The sequence below is a fragment of the Cuculus canorus genome, chromosome 3 (assembly GCF_017976375.1).
Source record: "Cuculus canorus isolate bCucCan1 chromosome 3, bCucCan1.pri, whole genome shotgun sequence".
Taxonomy (NCBI): domain Eukaryota; kingdom Metazoa; phylum Chordata; class Aves; order Cuculiformes; family Cuculidae; genus Cuculus; species Cuculus canorus.
The window spans coordinates 113,468,902-113,482,875 of NC_071403.1; the positions used below are offsets into that span (position 1 = coordinate 113,468,902).

Consider the following 13,974-nt stretch of genomic DNA (forward strand, 5'->3'; position numbering starts at 1 on the left):
ACCTTAGACAAACATCTGTTTCAAAACTTTCTAAGCCATCCTTGACCAAGTCTCCTGGCCAATAAACATAATACTGATGAAAATCATAAAAGGTTATACCTTTTTAAGGACAAGTGACAACAATGAACAAGGCTCCTGAAACAGCCTGCAAGATGAGGCTGTTAAGAAGATTAAACCAACAAAACAAAACAAAATAAAGTCACCGTGACCGAGGATGGAAGCTGTGTCATTCTTAAGATCATCATGATTAAGCTTAACATCATTGGGACGTAACGTTCATAAAGAGAGTTAGCTCAGTTTGTTCAGAACAGTGTCATTTCCCACCTCTCTGATGAGTTAAGATAGAATCACCAAGAAAAACAGTATAAAGAAAAACAGTATAAAGAAATGGGGAATTTTTGATAATATATATATATGCAAGCAGGAGTGAACGGATCATGGAATAGTTATTGATCTCTGCACTCTTGGAAGAGCCATGCAATAGCCAGGTGATAAACAGCTGCACACAGACGCCTGAATTTTGAGAAAAAGAATAGAGACATTGACATGAGGAAAGCCTTTCTAGTTTAGAATTTTACACTAATATATTTAAATTACATTAGCTTTCAAGATTTATTAGACATTCTTAGAAAGAAAAGGTTGAAGCAAGCTCAGGTTTTAGACTGTGAACTCTAATAATGTATTACCTACAATATTATGATGTATTGGCTCCTGATAGAAGCTGAGACAGCTGCTGAATGTTCAGAATTGTACAGCATCATAATTGCATGATTAATAATAAATGAAGTCCTGTACTAACTGAAATATCATCTTATTTACGGTTACGGGTACAAAAGTATTCCTAAGAGAAGATTTAAAAAAACCCAAAACTATTGTGACATTCATTTAGCTATGCCATACTACAAATGATACATACAATTTTGGCAATTATTCTAATTGAGATGTAATTAAGCTATTTCAGGTTTTTGTATATTTGTGTAAACATTTTTACTACGCAATGGTATAAAATAATGATCCAATTGTATCACGTACCTTTTATCTTCTTTCTTTTTTCGCTAGAAAGCCTCCAGTCTGGGTTGATCTCATCATAACCTGGCTATAAAAAAAAAAAGGAAAAGAGGAAAAAAAATTATTATATGCCACTAAGTCTGTAACACAGATAATCTGTATATTTACTCTATGGCTGGCTGACTCCTTTCCAAGGAAAATGCTCCTACACATTCAAACTTTTCCTGAAAACACAGAGCTGCTGTAGTGATACAGTACTTTTCCCTAAACACTTAAATTAAAACAGAGACGCAGCAAAATTGCCTACTGGATTCCTCATACACTGTAGTAGGAAACAAGAATACCATCAGACCTGGTCCAGTCCGCATTACAACAAACTTACCCTAAAGATTGCTGAAATAAAGGCTCTCCAGCAAACAGAAGCCCACTAAGTGTTTGTTTTTCATGTCTATACACAGGACTACAATGACATAAAAGACAAATCTCCAAAACAGCCCTGCTTGTTCTGAGTAGTGGTGCTGAGTCCCAGCCTAGAACAGTGCTGTACATATTTACTGTGGTTATTTTCGTAATTATAAAGTACCTTTCAAGATTAGTACAGCAAGAGAAGCAGCATTATTTAAGGAGGCACTGCAGAATTTAGAATTGATAAGCTCTTGCTGTGTCATTTTTTTAAACTTTGTTTGATAACATTAGAATAGATCGGAACTGCACAAACATAGATGACAGTAATCCTGTTCCTAGCTGCAGGTATAACAGATTATACAACTCAAACAACCAAAGTATTTTGGGGTCATGCTGAACGTGATTTTCAGGCTTAATTTTTTAGTAGAAAGAGAAAATTCTAATTATTAAAGTAAATACGGAGTCACTTTAACTTAACAAAAATATTTGAGTGATAATTAAGTATGAATCACACCCCTTATGAAAATATCAATTATACGTGAACACCGACTTTGCCTGTAAAAATAATTCTGAAACAGTCAAGTATTTTACTACTCCTTTAGATCACTCTCGCTAGATGACAATGCCCCAAAAACTGGTCCAGTATACAAGTTCATTATTGTTAAAAATGAAGAAAAAAAAATAAAACAATTCACTATAAACATCCTTGAGCAAAACCTGTATTCTTACAAAAATGGGAAATGCATGATAAAAAGAAAGGAGAGAGAGATGCATACATACATACATATACACACAATCAATAGTAGAGCAAGATTTTCTTGTTTGGCTGGATTTGTTTAAGATTTCTTTCCCAAATACGCTTAGATTACATTTCTGTGGTGGTGTGACCCCAGCTGGCACCTAAGGAGCGCTCTCCTCCCCAGTGAGATAGAGGAAAGCACAGGAGTGGAGCAAGTGGGTCGAGACAAAGACAGTTTAGGAAGGAAAGGCAAATTGAACAGAACAGAAAACCCAAGTAAGACAAAGGCAATTATTCACTACCACCCACAAGCAGATCAATGCCCACCCAAGTCTCTAAATCATGGCTACCTACTCAAAACCTCCTACTAGTCTATTTTTATTGCTTAACACGACACGGAACATCCCTTTGGTCAGCTGGGTTCCAGGCTGTGTCCCCTCCCAGGTTATGGTGCACCCCAAAACTACTCATTGTGTAGAAGAGAAACAGAAAAGGTCTCAACACTGTGTAAGCATCATCAAGCAATAGCTAAAACATAGATGTGCTATGAACACCGTTTCGATTGCAAATCCAAAACATAGCACCACATGGGCTGCTCAAAAGAAAACAAACTCCACCCCTGCCAGATCCAGCATAGTTTCATACTCGATACAGCCTAACCAGCCTACCAGTAAGAACCACAATTAATGCAACACCATGTTATATTATGCTTCCAGGTCAGTAGTCTTGCTCTTGCAGTCATATCAAAAAGATAACAGTACACAGTGGTGTCCAGGATGGCAGTATACCATCATCTCTATTGGTATTTATTAATTTAAAACTTGCCTACAGTCAAGAGTTTTTAACCTACCTTTTCTGTAATTCTTCTTGAAAACTTTCACTTGACTTGACTGTCATCATGACACTCAAAGGAAGATATCTGCCTTCATTCTACCCTCTTCCTCACTAGAGGAACCTGTGCCTGTATTTGATGTCAGGAAGTGTTTTGTTGCGGACCTTACAGCACCTACTGCAGGTTGTACAGACTACAAAGAAATTCAATATAGCATGGAAAAAAAACTATATAGCATGGAAAAAAGACTATGTTTTGTGTGAATGCATAAACTTCAATTAAAACTGTCCAAAACCAAATTTGGATTTTTGGAACCTTTCAGAATTTTCAGTGAGAACTCTTTAGCTTTCAGTTCCCAGTGTTTAAACTCACACCAGTCACGTAAAAGTTTGCTAATGTCTGGGTAATTCTTAACTTAAATTCTTGTACTTGGTTTTGCAAGCAGTTTCTTTAGAAAACACGTGACTTACTAACACCAATCTGACATACAAACTATTCTGGAGCATTATCTGGCAGAAGGCAAGGTACACATTGAGAAAGGAATAGATGAACACAGACATACAGCAGAATTTGCTTTCAACCACTCAAAGTTACCTGTGATGGCTTCCACTTACTTTTTTTAAAATAGCATTTCAGTGTTCCTGTGCCAGTGTTACCCATTTGGTATCAAAATTCGTTCTGACACAGTTGGTTCTTTTTCTTTACTTTTTAAAGGTTTACAGTTAAAACACAGAAAGATTATTGTAAAAGTAACCAGAGCACTCCTGAAAATTTAATCCAGAGGATTGAAACACATACTGCAAATTCCTAAACATCTACACCCTCCTTACCTGATCAGTTTGCTCCCATTCTCCTTGCTGTCTGAGAGATGGAATAGACCAGACTGTCAGTTTTCCTGAGAAATGAATAGCTGCCAGAAGAGCTCCATCAGGAGAAAGATTCATCTTGAAAACTCCATCCTGTCAGTAAAGTAACAAACAAACCTTCCTGTAAGTAAAGCAACAAACAAACAAATAACCCAACTCCACACACTTCAACACTTGGAAACCTCAAACTTTTTTCTACTTCAGGAAAAAAAGAATTGTACAATCTTCCATCCTGAAGACTTGGCATGCTTTAATTAAAAAAAAAAAAAAATACTCACCCTAAAAACTCAAAAAACCCACCAAAAAACCCACAAAACAAAACCACAAAAACCAAACCAAAACCAAAAGTCAGAATATAAACTGTGGAACGGAAAGGTAAAAACAACAGATATAAAGAAATAACACTACCATAGTATCAACAATTCATCAGTAATATAAACTTCTGTATCAGGCTGTCACACAGCAAATAAAATCTGAAAGTGTGGCATTCTTAGGAAAACACTGCAGAGTGCAGTGCAGAGCTAGCGGGAAAAAAAAACGCACATTGTTCTCAAATCATCTGTGCAGAAAAAACATTCAACAACCTCAGTTTTTTACTGGCCTGTCTCTCAGGTCTACACAAGGATGACTGCTTCCTAAACACAGCTTTGTACAGCTCTTCCTCCCTGGAAACAAACCTTTGAGTGGGTGTCATTACTATTAAAAACAAATGGGCTACTTGAGATATATAGATAAAAAGATATTAAAGGAACACACTGTCAGTACAGGATATTGAATCTGAAATGAAGAATTTCTTGGGTAACAATAAAATATGCAGCAATATAGCAAACATCAGATTAAGTCTACAGAAGAAATAATTCAACATCTGTAAGTAAATTTCATCAAGGTTATAAAAATTCTCCTAGATGAAGTTCTCTCTGCGTATCTTAAGGGGCAAAACGTACTTCAGATGCAATATTTCCTTGAGATTCTTCACAAACTCCTGCATGATTACAACTGGATCTACACTACTTCCACAAGTCAAAAGAATCTAAATATACACTCAGATTTTAAAGTCAAACTTAGTCCCTACGGCAACAATTTCTGAAAATACAATTTAGATTTATTCCCTTTGCCTTCCTCCACAGAAACACAAATTCTTTGTTTTCAGACAGATCATTAGGCTCTCAGAGAGTCTAGTCTTCACTGAAAGGACATAGATCCCCAAAAATTCTATTGTTTATAAAATCAGATTTGTTAATGCAGTTTGCTTTTAAAAATATCCTAATAAAGACCCATCCTACAGTAAAGTTAGAACTGTCCAAACGTGCAGCTAATCAATTTTTAAGCCAGTGCTTCCCCTCTTGAAAAATACCAACACAAATGAAGTTCAGCAAAGTTGCCAGATGTCCATATGATTAAGAAGTTTTAATGGTGTTTCTACAACACATTAGTGCTAGGTATCATCTGACTATAACAATATTCTTTTAGGGTCAGTTGCTTGGTTGGTTTGGGGTTTTTTTTAAGATTTTTACTTCTTAGGCTGTTTTAAGTTCTAGCTATGCCACAAAACAACGATCAACTAATCTGCTCACTGTTGCGCAGTGGTTTGCAGTTATTGAGAGCACTGCTTAAATCCAAGCTTAAAATAGATTGTTAATTGAATAGGTTAGCATTATTAGGTTTTTTTTTAATCAATCATGATTTTTAATATAAATAATCCTTAAGTGTTCTTCGATTATATTCTTAAGCAATTTCTATCATAGTTTGCCAAGAAATTGTACATGCATACTAACGGCAATTCTCTCTTTACAAATCAAGTTGTATGCACAAAGAATAAAAAGACTGTTGAAGGACTTGGAGCCCCATAGCTAAAATATATAAGCCATTCAGATCAACAGCCAGTGGTACATGTCATGGATCTTAATAAGGGTTAAATATTTACCCATCAGTCAGTGATAATTACATTGCTGTTAAATTTAGATGTTGGGTGGCCATTAACACATACAAATTTACCACCTGAGCATTATTATCTAGAGATTAATCAGTCTGTTAGCAAGGCAGGCAATGCTGCCTCAGTAAACAGTTTGTCAGTTTAAGGGAAATGCAGAAGAAGATACTGAAAACCTCAGCAGGTTGGCACTTCACATTTTCTAAGTATCATTTAAGGCAGCAACACTAAGAATCAAATTCCAGTATAGCTAGTTCAAAATATACAAGCCTTCTAGCTGCTGTGCCTGTTATACCTTAACACCGTTGATGATTCCCAACTAAGAATATAAACTATACCTCACATATTTAAATCATAATCTCTGAAAGCAGATTAAAACATTCAAGGATGAATAACAGTCTCTGCTCTCCTTTATAAATTTAGTCTTGGCAACTGCAATGAAGTTGAAGTTTAGTACAGCTACGCTCAGTACCAGCCTTCCAATAAAAAGAAAGTCTACTCCAGCTTCCTCTTTCGTATTTTCAGCGAAGGAAATAAAACCTCCATTCTACCCTTGAGAGAGATTCAGAAAGATTTGGTTTCCCCTTCCAATCAAGCACGCAATTTCTGACTTTAACCAGTCACCTAAACATCCCCAAAATCTATTAAGGTCATTTTCAAAGTCCATATGACTTCAAACCAGCCATTCTTCCTCTCAGGAGAGCACAAATAAAGGTGGTAAGACAGATTCTTTACTGTTCTTTCCTTGTAAGGGAAAAGAAGGGAAAACAGATTTTTATGAGGAAGGAACGAAGAGTAAAAAAAAGAATCAAACAAAGGCTACACACAAGAAGGAGACAAATAGGAGAAGGTGGTGCAGTACTGCATGGGTAGCTCCTACAGCATGTAGAAAACAGCCACGAGCACTGTGTGCAAAGCCTTAGAAACAAGAAAAAGCACACACCTACATCTCAGCACGACACTCAGATTTAACTCAGGGGAAAGGAGAATACAAGACTCATACCCAGGCTTTAAGAACATGGTGGTTTTGTTCAGCAGTTTCATTGAGTTTGCATGCATTCTGGTACCAGAAATTTGACCCATGCCACAAAAAAGCACTACCCATTTGGAAAGAATATCAGAGCAGACTGTAAAAATTGAGTATTTGCTTCTGCCCTACTTAAGCCATGAATGATTAGTTTGAATCTACTCATTTTTCTTTCCTTCATTGTATGAAAATGTTGGGCTGCAAGGTGAGGGACTTTTTGCTTGTTTCCTACAAAGAGTGGGGCAGCGCAGAAGGCTGGGTTTTGGAGACGCTCATTTCTCCCTGCAGTACATTCTTGAAAAACATTGCCACAATCTACTCTCTTCTTGTAGAATATGTAACACATCCAACATGCTATGATTATTGCATTCACTAATAAATAACTAGGTGGCTTTTTACACCTTCCTTTTTGAATAACATTTTACATCTCCAGACCCAATTCAAGCTTCAGCAGTTGAATTAATTGAATTTTTTAAAAAGCTAAATAAGTTGCAAGCTTCTCCTTTCAATGCTAAAAGCTTATTATTTTTGATAAGTTTTATAGAAATGTTAACATTTCAGTTGCATAAATTAAGAACTACTTTCAGTCAGTCACTCAGGCAGTCAATAACACACAATTATGTTAGTAATATTTCTGAGGTAGACCTAGACCTTAATACCTGTTCTGTTCCCCGCCTGCTGTAAAATCTTAAATTCATAATCCTCAATAATCCTCTTCCTTGTGCCTGTAAGAACAGAAATATATCATATAACGGAAGACAATCTCATACGTTGTTTTATGTACTAAAAACTAATTCATATTTCAAGTTTAAAACAATTCTGCAGGATTCTTTAAACTTCCATAAGACTGCCTATTTTATAATAATGCAAGGATAATAAAACACAGAATGTGTAACTTTGCCCGTTTCACTACATATGCATCATGCCACAGAAAGGCAATACCCATTTGGAATGAAATTAACAGCTCGCTTTTAATATTAAGCGATACCTATGTAACAGTAATTACTGGAATTTATCCTAGTATACTGTAAATTGATTTCAGTATATCCACACAGCACTTGGCACCAAATCAAGCACTTACTTCTACTAGAAGTAAAAGAAATAGAGTCAGACTTAAACTGAAATATTTATTTTAGGTGTACATTATGAAGACAAAAAAAGAGAGAACTAACTGTAATTTTTGCAACAAAGATAGGAAAATGTCCCAGCAAACAACTAAGGAGTTTGTATACTTCTACACCACATTGTTTCCTTTGCCTTTTTTTTTTAACCACAACTAGAAATCAATAAGTTAAAAGTACAAATAGTACTACAGGAAAAGCAAAAATACACAGATGCTGGGCAGGAAAAGATGCATAATGTAAATTCAGCATACAAAATAGCAAAATACTCAATTAAATTCTTCTTTCAAGAAGAGATTTGTATTGAACTTCCAGTTAGATAATCCTGCCAGTGACAATATTCATCAAATAAAATGAGGAAACATACTTACTGTTCTAATGTCATCTTCATAACTGGTGACCTGTTTGTAATGGGGAGAGCCTGACAGAACTCTCCAAGCAGATATCCCACAACCAGCTGCTTTAGATACTCCGTCTTCATCTGTTTCACAACCTCCTACAAGTAGAAGTCTGTAAAATATAAAAAGGCATATTATGATTTGATGTACTGCCACATAAATGTTTAACTGTTTCAAGTCAGAACTATAGCAGTTAGCTTACAGCAACAAAAAGACTATGTATATTAAGATACTCAACAGCTTCAACATGCTTTAAAGTTCAGGGTGTTATTCACAGGCAAAAAGCCCTAAACATTACTTGTGTAACACGTGTTATTTGTGGCATTTATTCCTATCCATTCTCATCTCTAATTTCACAAATAAGGTATAATTCTTAACATTTAAAAGAAAACTGGAATTTGAGTGTCTCTTCTACCCCCAAACAATAATACAAATTATGGCTTAAGCTTAAATTTGTCTGGAAGCATCATTTTAGTAAAAAACCTCAATCCATCACAAAGAAAAGTACATGCAAAAAAGGCACAGACTGGAAAAGGCAGAAGTTCAGCCATGAGAACACTCCTTTATCAATTTTTAAAGTCTGCATTACTCTTGAAATGCTGTACCACCTAGTGGCTGACGCTCATATAGCTCTTGGCTGTATCCAATTGCATTTCAAAACACTTCCTGCAAAAGTCAAATAAAACAAAAAAAAAGGAGGGGGCGGAGAAGCAAAAAGGAATTTTCCTTCCACATTTCATCCTCTTTAAGAGGTCAGTAAAACTTACTTAACATTCCCAGGTCTCATGCTGTTCACAAACGTGGAGTAAGATGACTTCTACCAGAACTTATAGTTGTTTAACATTTTAGGCAACTCTTTACACAACGAAACAGGTAAGTCAGCAAAACAGAAATCACTTTCACCGTTTTCCACAAAAACAGCAACAGAAGACTCTTAATCTACTATCACAGTTAACAGGAAAGTGGGTAATCTTGCATTGTTCTTATGACCAGAAAATAAAGCGCAACACAGCTAAGACTAATTATTTCTTTCTGCCTTGAGGAGGTGTCATTTAACTTTAGAACACGAAAAGTTTCTTCCTGAGCATCCATGATGCAATGGTTTATTAAGAAACTGTGTTATCATTTAAGGAACAAACAGATGCCCATCAGAGCCAAGAAAACCCATCATTAGTAGCACAGATCATATTTCAGACTTGTTAATAGAAGTTATATGACCTGCGTGTGGCAGCAAGCGTACTTCTTGAATAACTAGTATACGTTTTTTGTAGCAATAACATGGCAAAAAATCAGAAATAAAATTCACCTATCATAGTTTTCCTGTAGATAATTGGCAAAGCTACTGGGTTATGAAGATCATAAGAAGTGGTGTCCCTCAGGGGTATTTGGACCAGTGCTATTTAAGGTCTTCCTCAATGATACAGACAGCGAGATTAAGTACAGTTTGCAGATGACACCAAGCTGAATGGTGCAGCTGTCACACCAGAAGGATGGAATGTCATCCAGAGGGACCTAGACAAGCTGGAGAAGTGGGCCTGTGTGAACCTCATGAGATTCAACAAGGCCAAGTGCAAGGTCTCACACCTAAGTCTCGGCAATCCACAGTTTCAGTACACAATGGGGGATGATGTGATTTGAGCTCAGCCCTGTGGAGAAGGACTTGGGGTGCTGGTCGATGAGAAGCTCAACATGAGCCGGCAACATGCACTCGCAGCCCAGAAGGCCAACCGTATTCTGGGCTGCATCAAAAGAAGCATGGTCAGTAGATCAAGGGAGGTAATTCTGCCCCTCTATTCCTTTCTTGTGAGACCTCACCTGGAGTATTGTGTCCAGTTCTGGAATCCTCAACAAAAGGATATGGAACTGTTGGAACGGGTCCAGAGGAGGCTACAAGGATGATCAGAGGGCTGGAACACCTCCCATACAAGGACAGGCTAAGAGAGTTGTGGTTATTCAGATTGGAGAAGAGAAAGTTCCCGGGAGACATTACAGTGATCTTTCAGTACCTGAAGGGGGCTACAAAAAAAAGCTGGGGAGGAACTTTCTACAAGTGCATGTAATGATAGGACAAGGGGGAATGGCTATAAATTGGAAGGGGGCAAATTTAGCCTAGACGTTAGGAAGAATTTCTTCACCATGAGGGTGGTGAGGCACTGGCCCAGGTTGCCCAGGCAAGTCGTGGATGTCCCATCCCTGGAGATGTTCAAGAACAGACTGGATGGGGCATTGAGCAGCCTGGTCTAGTGGGAGGTGTCCCTGCCCATGGCAGGTGATTGGAATTAGATGATATTTAAGGTCCCTTCCAACCTAAACAATTCTATGAATCTATGAATTAGCAAAACATGGTATTAAAACATCAGTGAGAGACCTCCAACACTGACATAGAAGCAAGGGAGTATAACACTTGAGCATTATGTAGACTGCAGAATACATTTCACCCTGAACACTACTAGCTAAATAGAGAATATGACTGTGCTCAGTGAGCACAGCAATCCCAAAGCTAAAATACCAAGAACTACTACAGTGTTTGCCTCTTTTTCCTGAACAAGGCAGTCATGTAATACTGCTTTAAGCCTTTTAAGCAAAAAAGTCACAACTTAAATAAACCAAAGGTGCTTTGCATTTTAACTGTTCCAAATCAACGCTGTTTGGTTCTGATATTGATAGTTTATTCTTGTCAACTGGCCCTCAAGTAAATCTTTGGACAGGAACCTAGAAGAACTTACAAGACACCGCTTCAACACAAAATACTTGTAAGAGTACTTTGCTCTGCAAGTCATACTAAGAACGAGCTCCATCTGAAAACGTCCCTGTTACTAAGACTTTAAAGACTATACTGGATGGCTTAAAGCAGCAATAATGAGAAGGCAAACATTGAAAATCAGACTATCAAAGCAACTACATACTCAAGCAACTGAGGATAGCAGAAGCAACAAGAAGGACAACATAGCAAATTTAATTTCATTAAACTTCGGGACACCAACAAAGAGAAACTACTCCAACAGTTTGTTATTTTTTCCATGAAGAAAGTTTTTTTTAACCAAAGAAGGCTTGGAGAGAAGAGCATCAATCCTTAACTAACATGGAAAACAGTAACAAGTGTGGTACAGCCATCAATAAGCACCACCATTCATAGAACTATACAGAACATTTTAATATCAAATTTTCTGCTGATTACTGAGAGAAGAGTGTCCTTGGGAGAAGAAAAAATTCACAGATTGTCACACAATAATCCATTTGTTCATCTCCTTTCTGTATGCTTTTTATTTTCCTTCTGCCTGATGTTTCCCTTAGCAAGTTTCCTCTGCCTACCATCCTTCTATCAGAGAACCTGACACACTGCCACTAACCAAAAAACATAAGAGCTGCCCCCAACTCAAACAAATGCCATAATGTAGACATGATATGTAGTTCTCCTAAGGAACTTCAGTAAAAAGTAAGGAACCAACAAGGTTCCAAATACCTTGCAATACATATCGCTACCAAAACAAATAGTAAAAGAAAACCTTTCAGCAGAGACATAGCACGACATATGAAATTCCTTCCCAGTATCAACAGGGTTTAGAGCAAAATAATTTATCTACCCTGTTGTACCCGATGCAGTTTATGGTCATTTTAGATAGCCAAGAATAAACATATTTGGGTACCCAAACATCTGGGCACACAGTATAGTGTATATAACATGAAATCCCATCTTAAAACTCTGAAAGAAGTTGGCAAGAACAACATTACACAGATCATTATGCATCAAGTGATCAAGTTCCTAACTTTCCAGCACAGAAACCAAATGTCTCACAGCCTTCCATAAGGCAAGCTTCACAAAAAAATAAAATTAAAAGTCAGCAAAAAAGAACTTCATGAAATCACTAGAACACTGCTGTGAATTCCTAATAACCAAAAGACAGTAGGCACAATCCTCTAGAAGATGAATTTATCTATAGTCTTGCCCATCCACAAGCACCTAAATACTTCCATAGCTCCAACTCCCATCGCAACATGTCACTGAATTAACAATTTCAACAACAGCAGCGACTCAAACTCAATTACAATTGACCACAAAGTGCCAGAGGTGACTAAGAGACAAATAGCAGCACAAAGACCAAGAGAAGAACTGTCAATAATAGTGACAGCAGTAGCTCTAAAACTGCCTGGACTAGCTCTCAAAACCTCCATCAAGATAAATCTTATCAAAGAAATTTTGGAAAAACTGTCATACACAGTGGAAGACGCTTATAATTCTGAAGTATCTTTTAGGATAAATGAAACTCAATGACAGCTGGAATGACGATGTCATATCAGTTTAGATGCACACAAAACACAAACTCAAGACAGAAATCCTTCTCCCAGGACTGCAAATAAATTCACCATGGCAGCACGTACTTAAAATTTTAAAAAGCTTTTCAGAGAGCAAAATGCAACAGCAGGGACAGAAACTATTAAGATGAATAACACAACTGGCATCAAAAGAAAATGAAAGGTACTCCTGAGAGCCTCAGTAAAGATCTGGCCTTGTTTACCAATTATTTTTTCAGGACTAGACAGGAGATGACTCCAAAACAATAAATGGACAAGTAGACTGGCAACAGCAACAGGAGAGGTCTGTTCTTTGTTTACTGTTTTATTGGGTTTTTTTTCTAAATTAGTCTTGGTCTGAAGAAGAAGATCGCACGCCAACAACTTTTTTTTGTCCCAGTAATGTGACAAACTACATTTCCTAGCTAAATACTTGGGTTCTTATACCACACCATACCAGCTCTAGTTTTATCCCACACTGGACGGGTCACAAAGCAATACTAACTGAATTTATGAGACTTAACAGTAACTCCTTAGAAGTGCAAGTTTTGTCTATCACACTGTTATTGACGTGGAGATCAATGCAACACCCTTCGGTACATAAAATGTTAAAAACATAAATAATATTTATTCTTGCATATGTTTTCTAAACAGAACACAGCTAGCATGTTCCAGTCGGACTTCTCACTGGAAAAGAGCAGGAAAACTTTTCAGCAAGTCTTAGAAAAAGGCCTATGGAAGCACAAGGCCCAGAGCACAGCCAACAGAAGCAGCATTTTGTGCAGCAGTTAGAAGAAAAATGGGGCCAGAAACTCTATCTGTACATGACCTTCAAAATTGTGATAATGTGCCAGTGTGCTCAGTCCCAAGTACCCACTGAGGCAGCTACCCCAGCATATCAGAGGCCTCAAAACAGAGCACGCTCCTACAGGAGGACACAGATGTGCAGCTCTTGGACTGAAGGGACATGGCTCCAAGTAAGCTCACTAGTTGACCCTGATGTGAAGGGGAATGGATTAAATGATTTCCAGGGATTCCTCCAATATGAAAAAAAAAAAAAAATATCTGCCCTTCCAGTACCTCAACTGTACTCTATTTCAAAGGCTTCTACAAAGTTGGGCTGAAGATAACTGGTACAATACTGCTCTCAAGAACAACAAGTTCAAATGAGGCATTCAAGAAAAACTTTAGACTTCTATACAATTCTTCACTCAGCCATTTCCGTACAACAAGCAAATTCCAACTGAATCTAAACCCCTTCATCTCATACAGTCACAACAAATTTTAGGCTCCAATATCAAACATTTTCTATAGCAATTGCAGATAAAGACATGCAGCTCCAGATTAAGATATTC

The 13,974-nt window shown here is 37.2% G+C and overlaps 1 protein-coding gene across 1 annotated transcript in view; it reads right to left on the reverse strand.

Moving 5' to 3' along the window:
- The window catches only part of NBAS (NBAS subunit of NRZ tethering complex), a 173,648-nt gene that overhangs the window by 145,785 nt on the left and 13,889 nt on the right, over window positions 1-13,974 (reverse strand). Inside the window, exons 10-13 of the mRNA XM_054061941.1 lie at window positions 8,300-8,438; window positions 7,467-7,532; window positions 3,815-3,943; window positions 1,033-1,096 (exon numbers count right to left, since the gene is read on the reverse strand). Of these exons, the coding sequence (XP_053917916.1) occupies window positions 1,033-1,096; window positions 3,815-3,943; window positions 7,467-7,532; window positions 8,300-8,438 (398 nt within the window). The remainder of the gene's footprint in view (window positions 1-1,032; window positions 1,097-3,814; window positions 3,944-7,466; window positions 7,533-8,299; window positions 8,439-13,974) is intronic.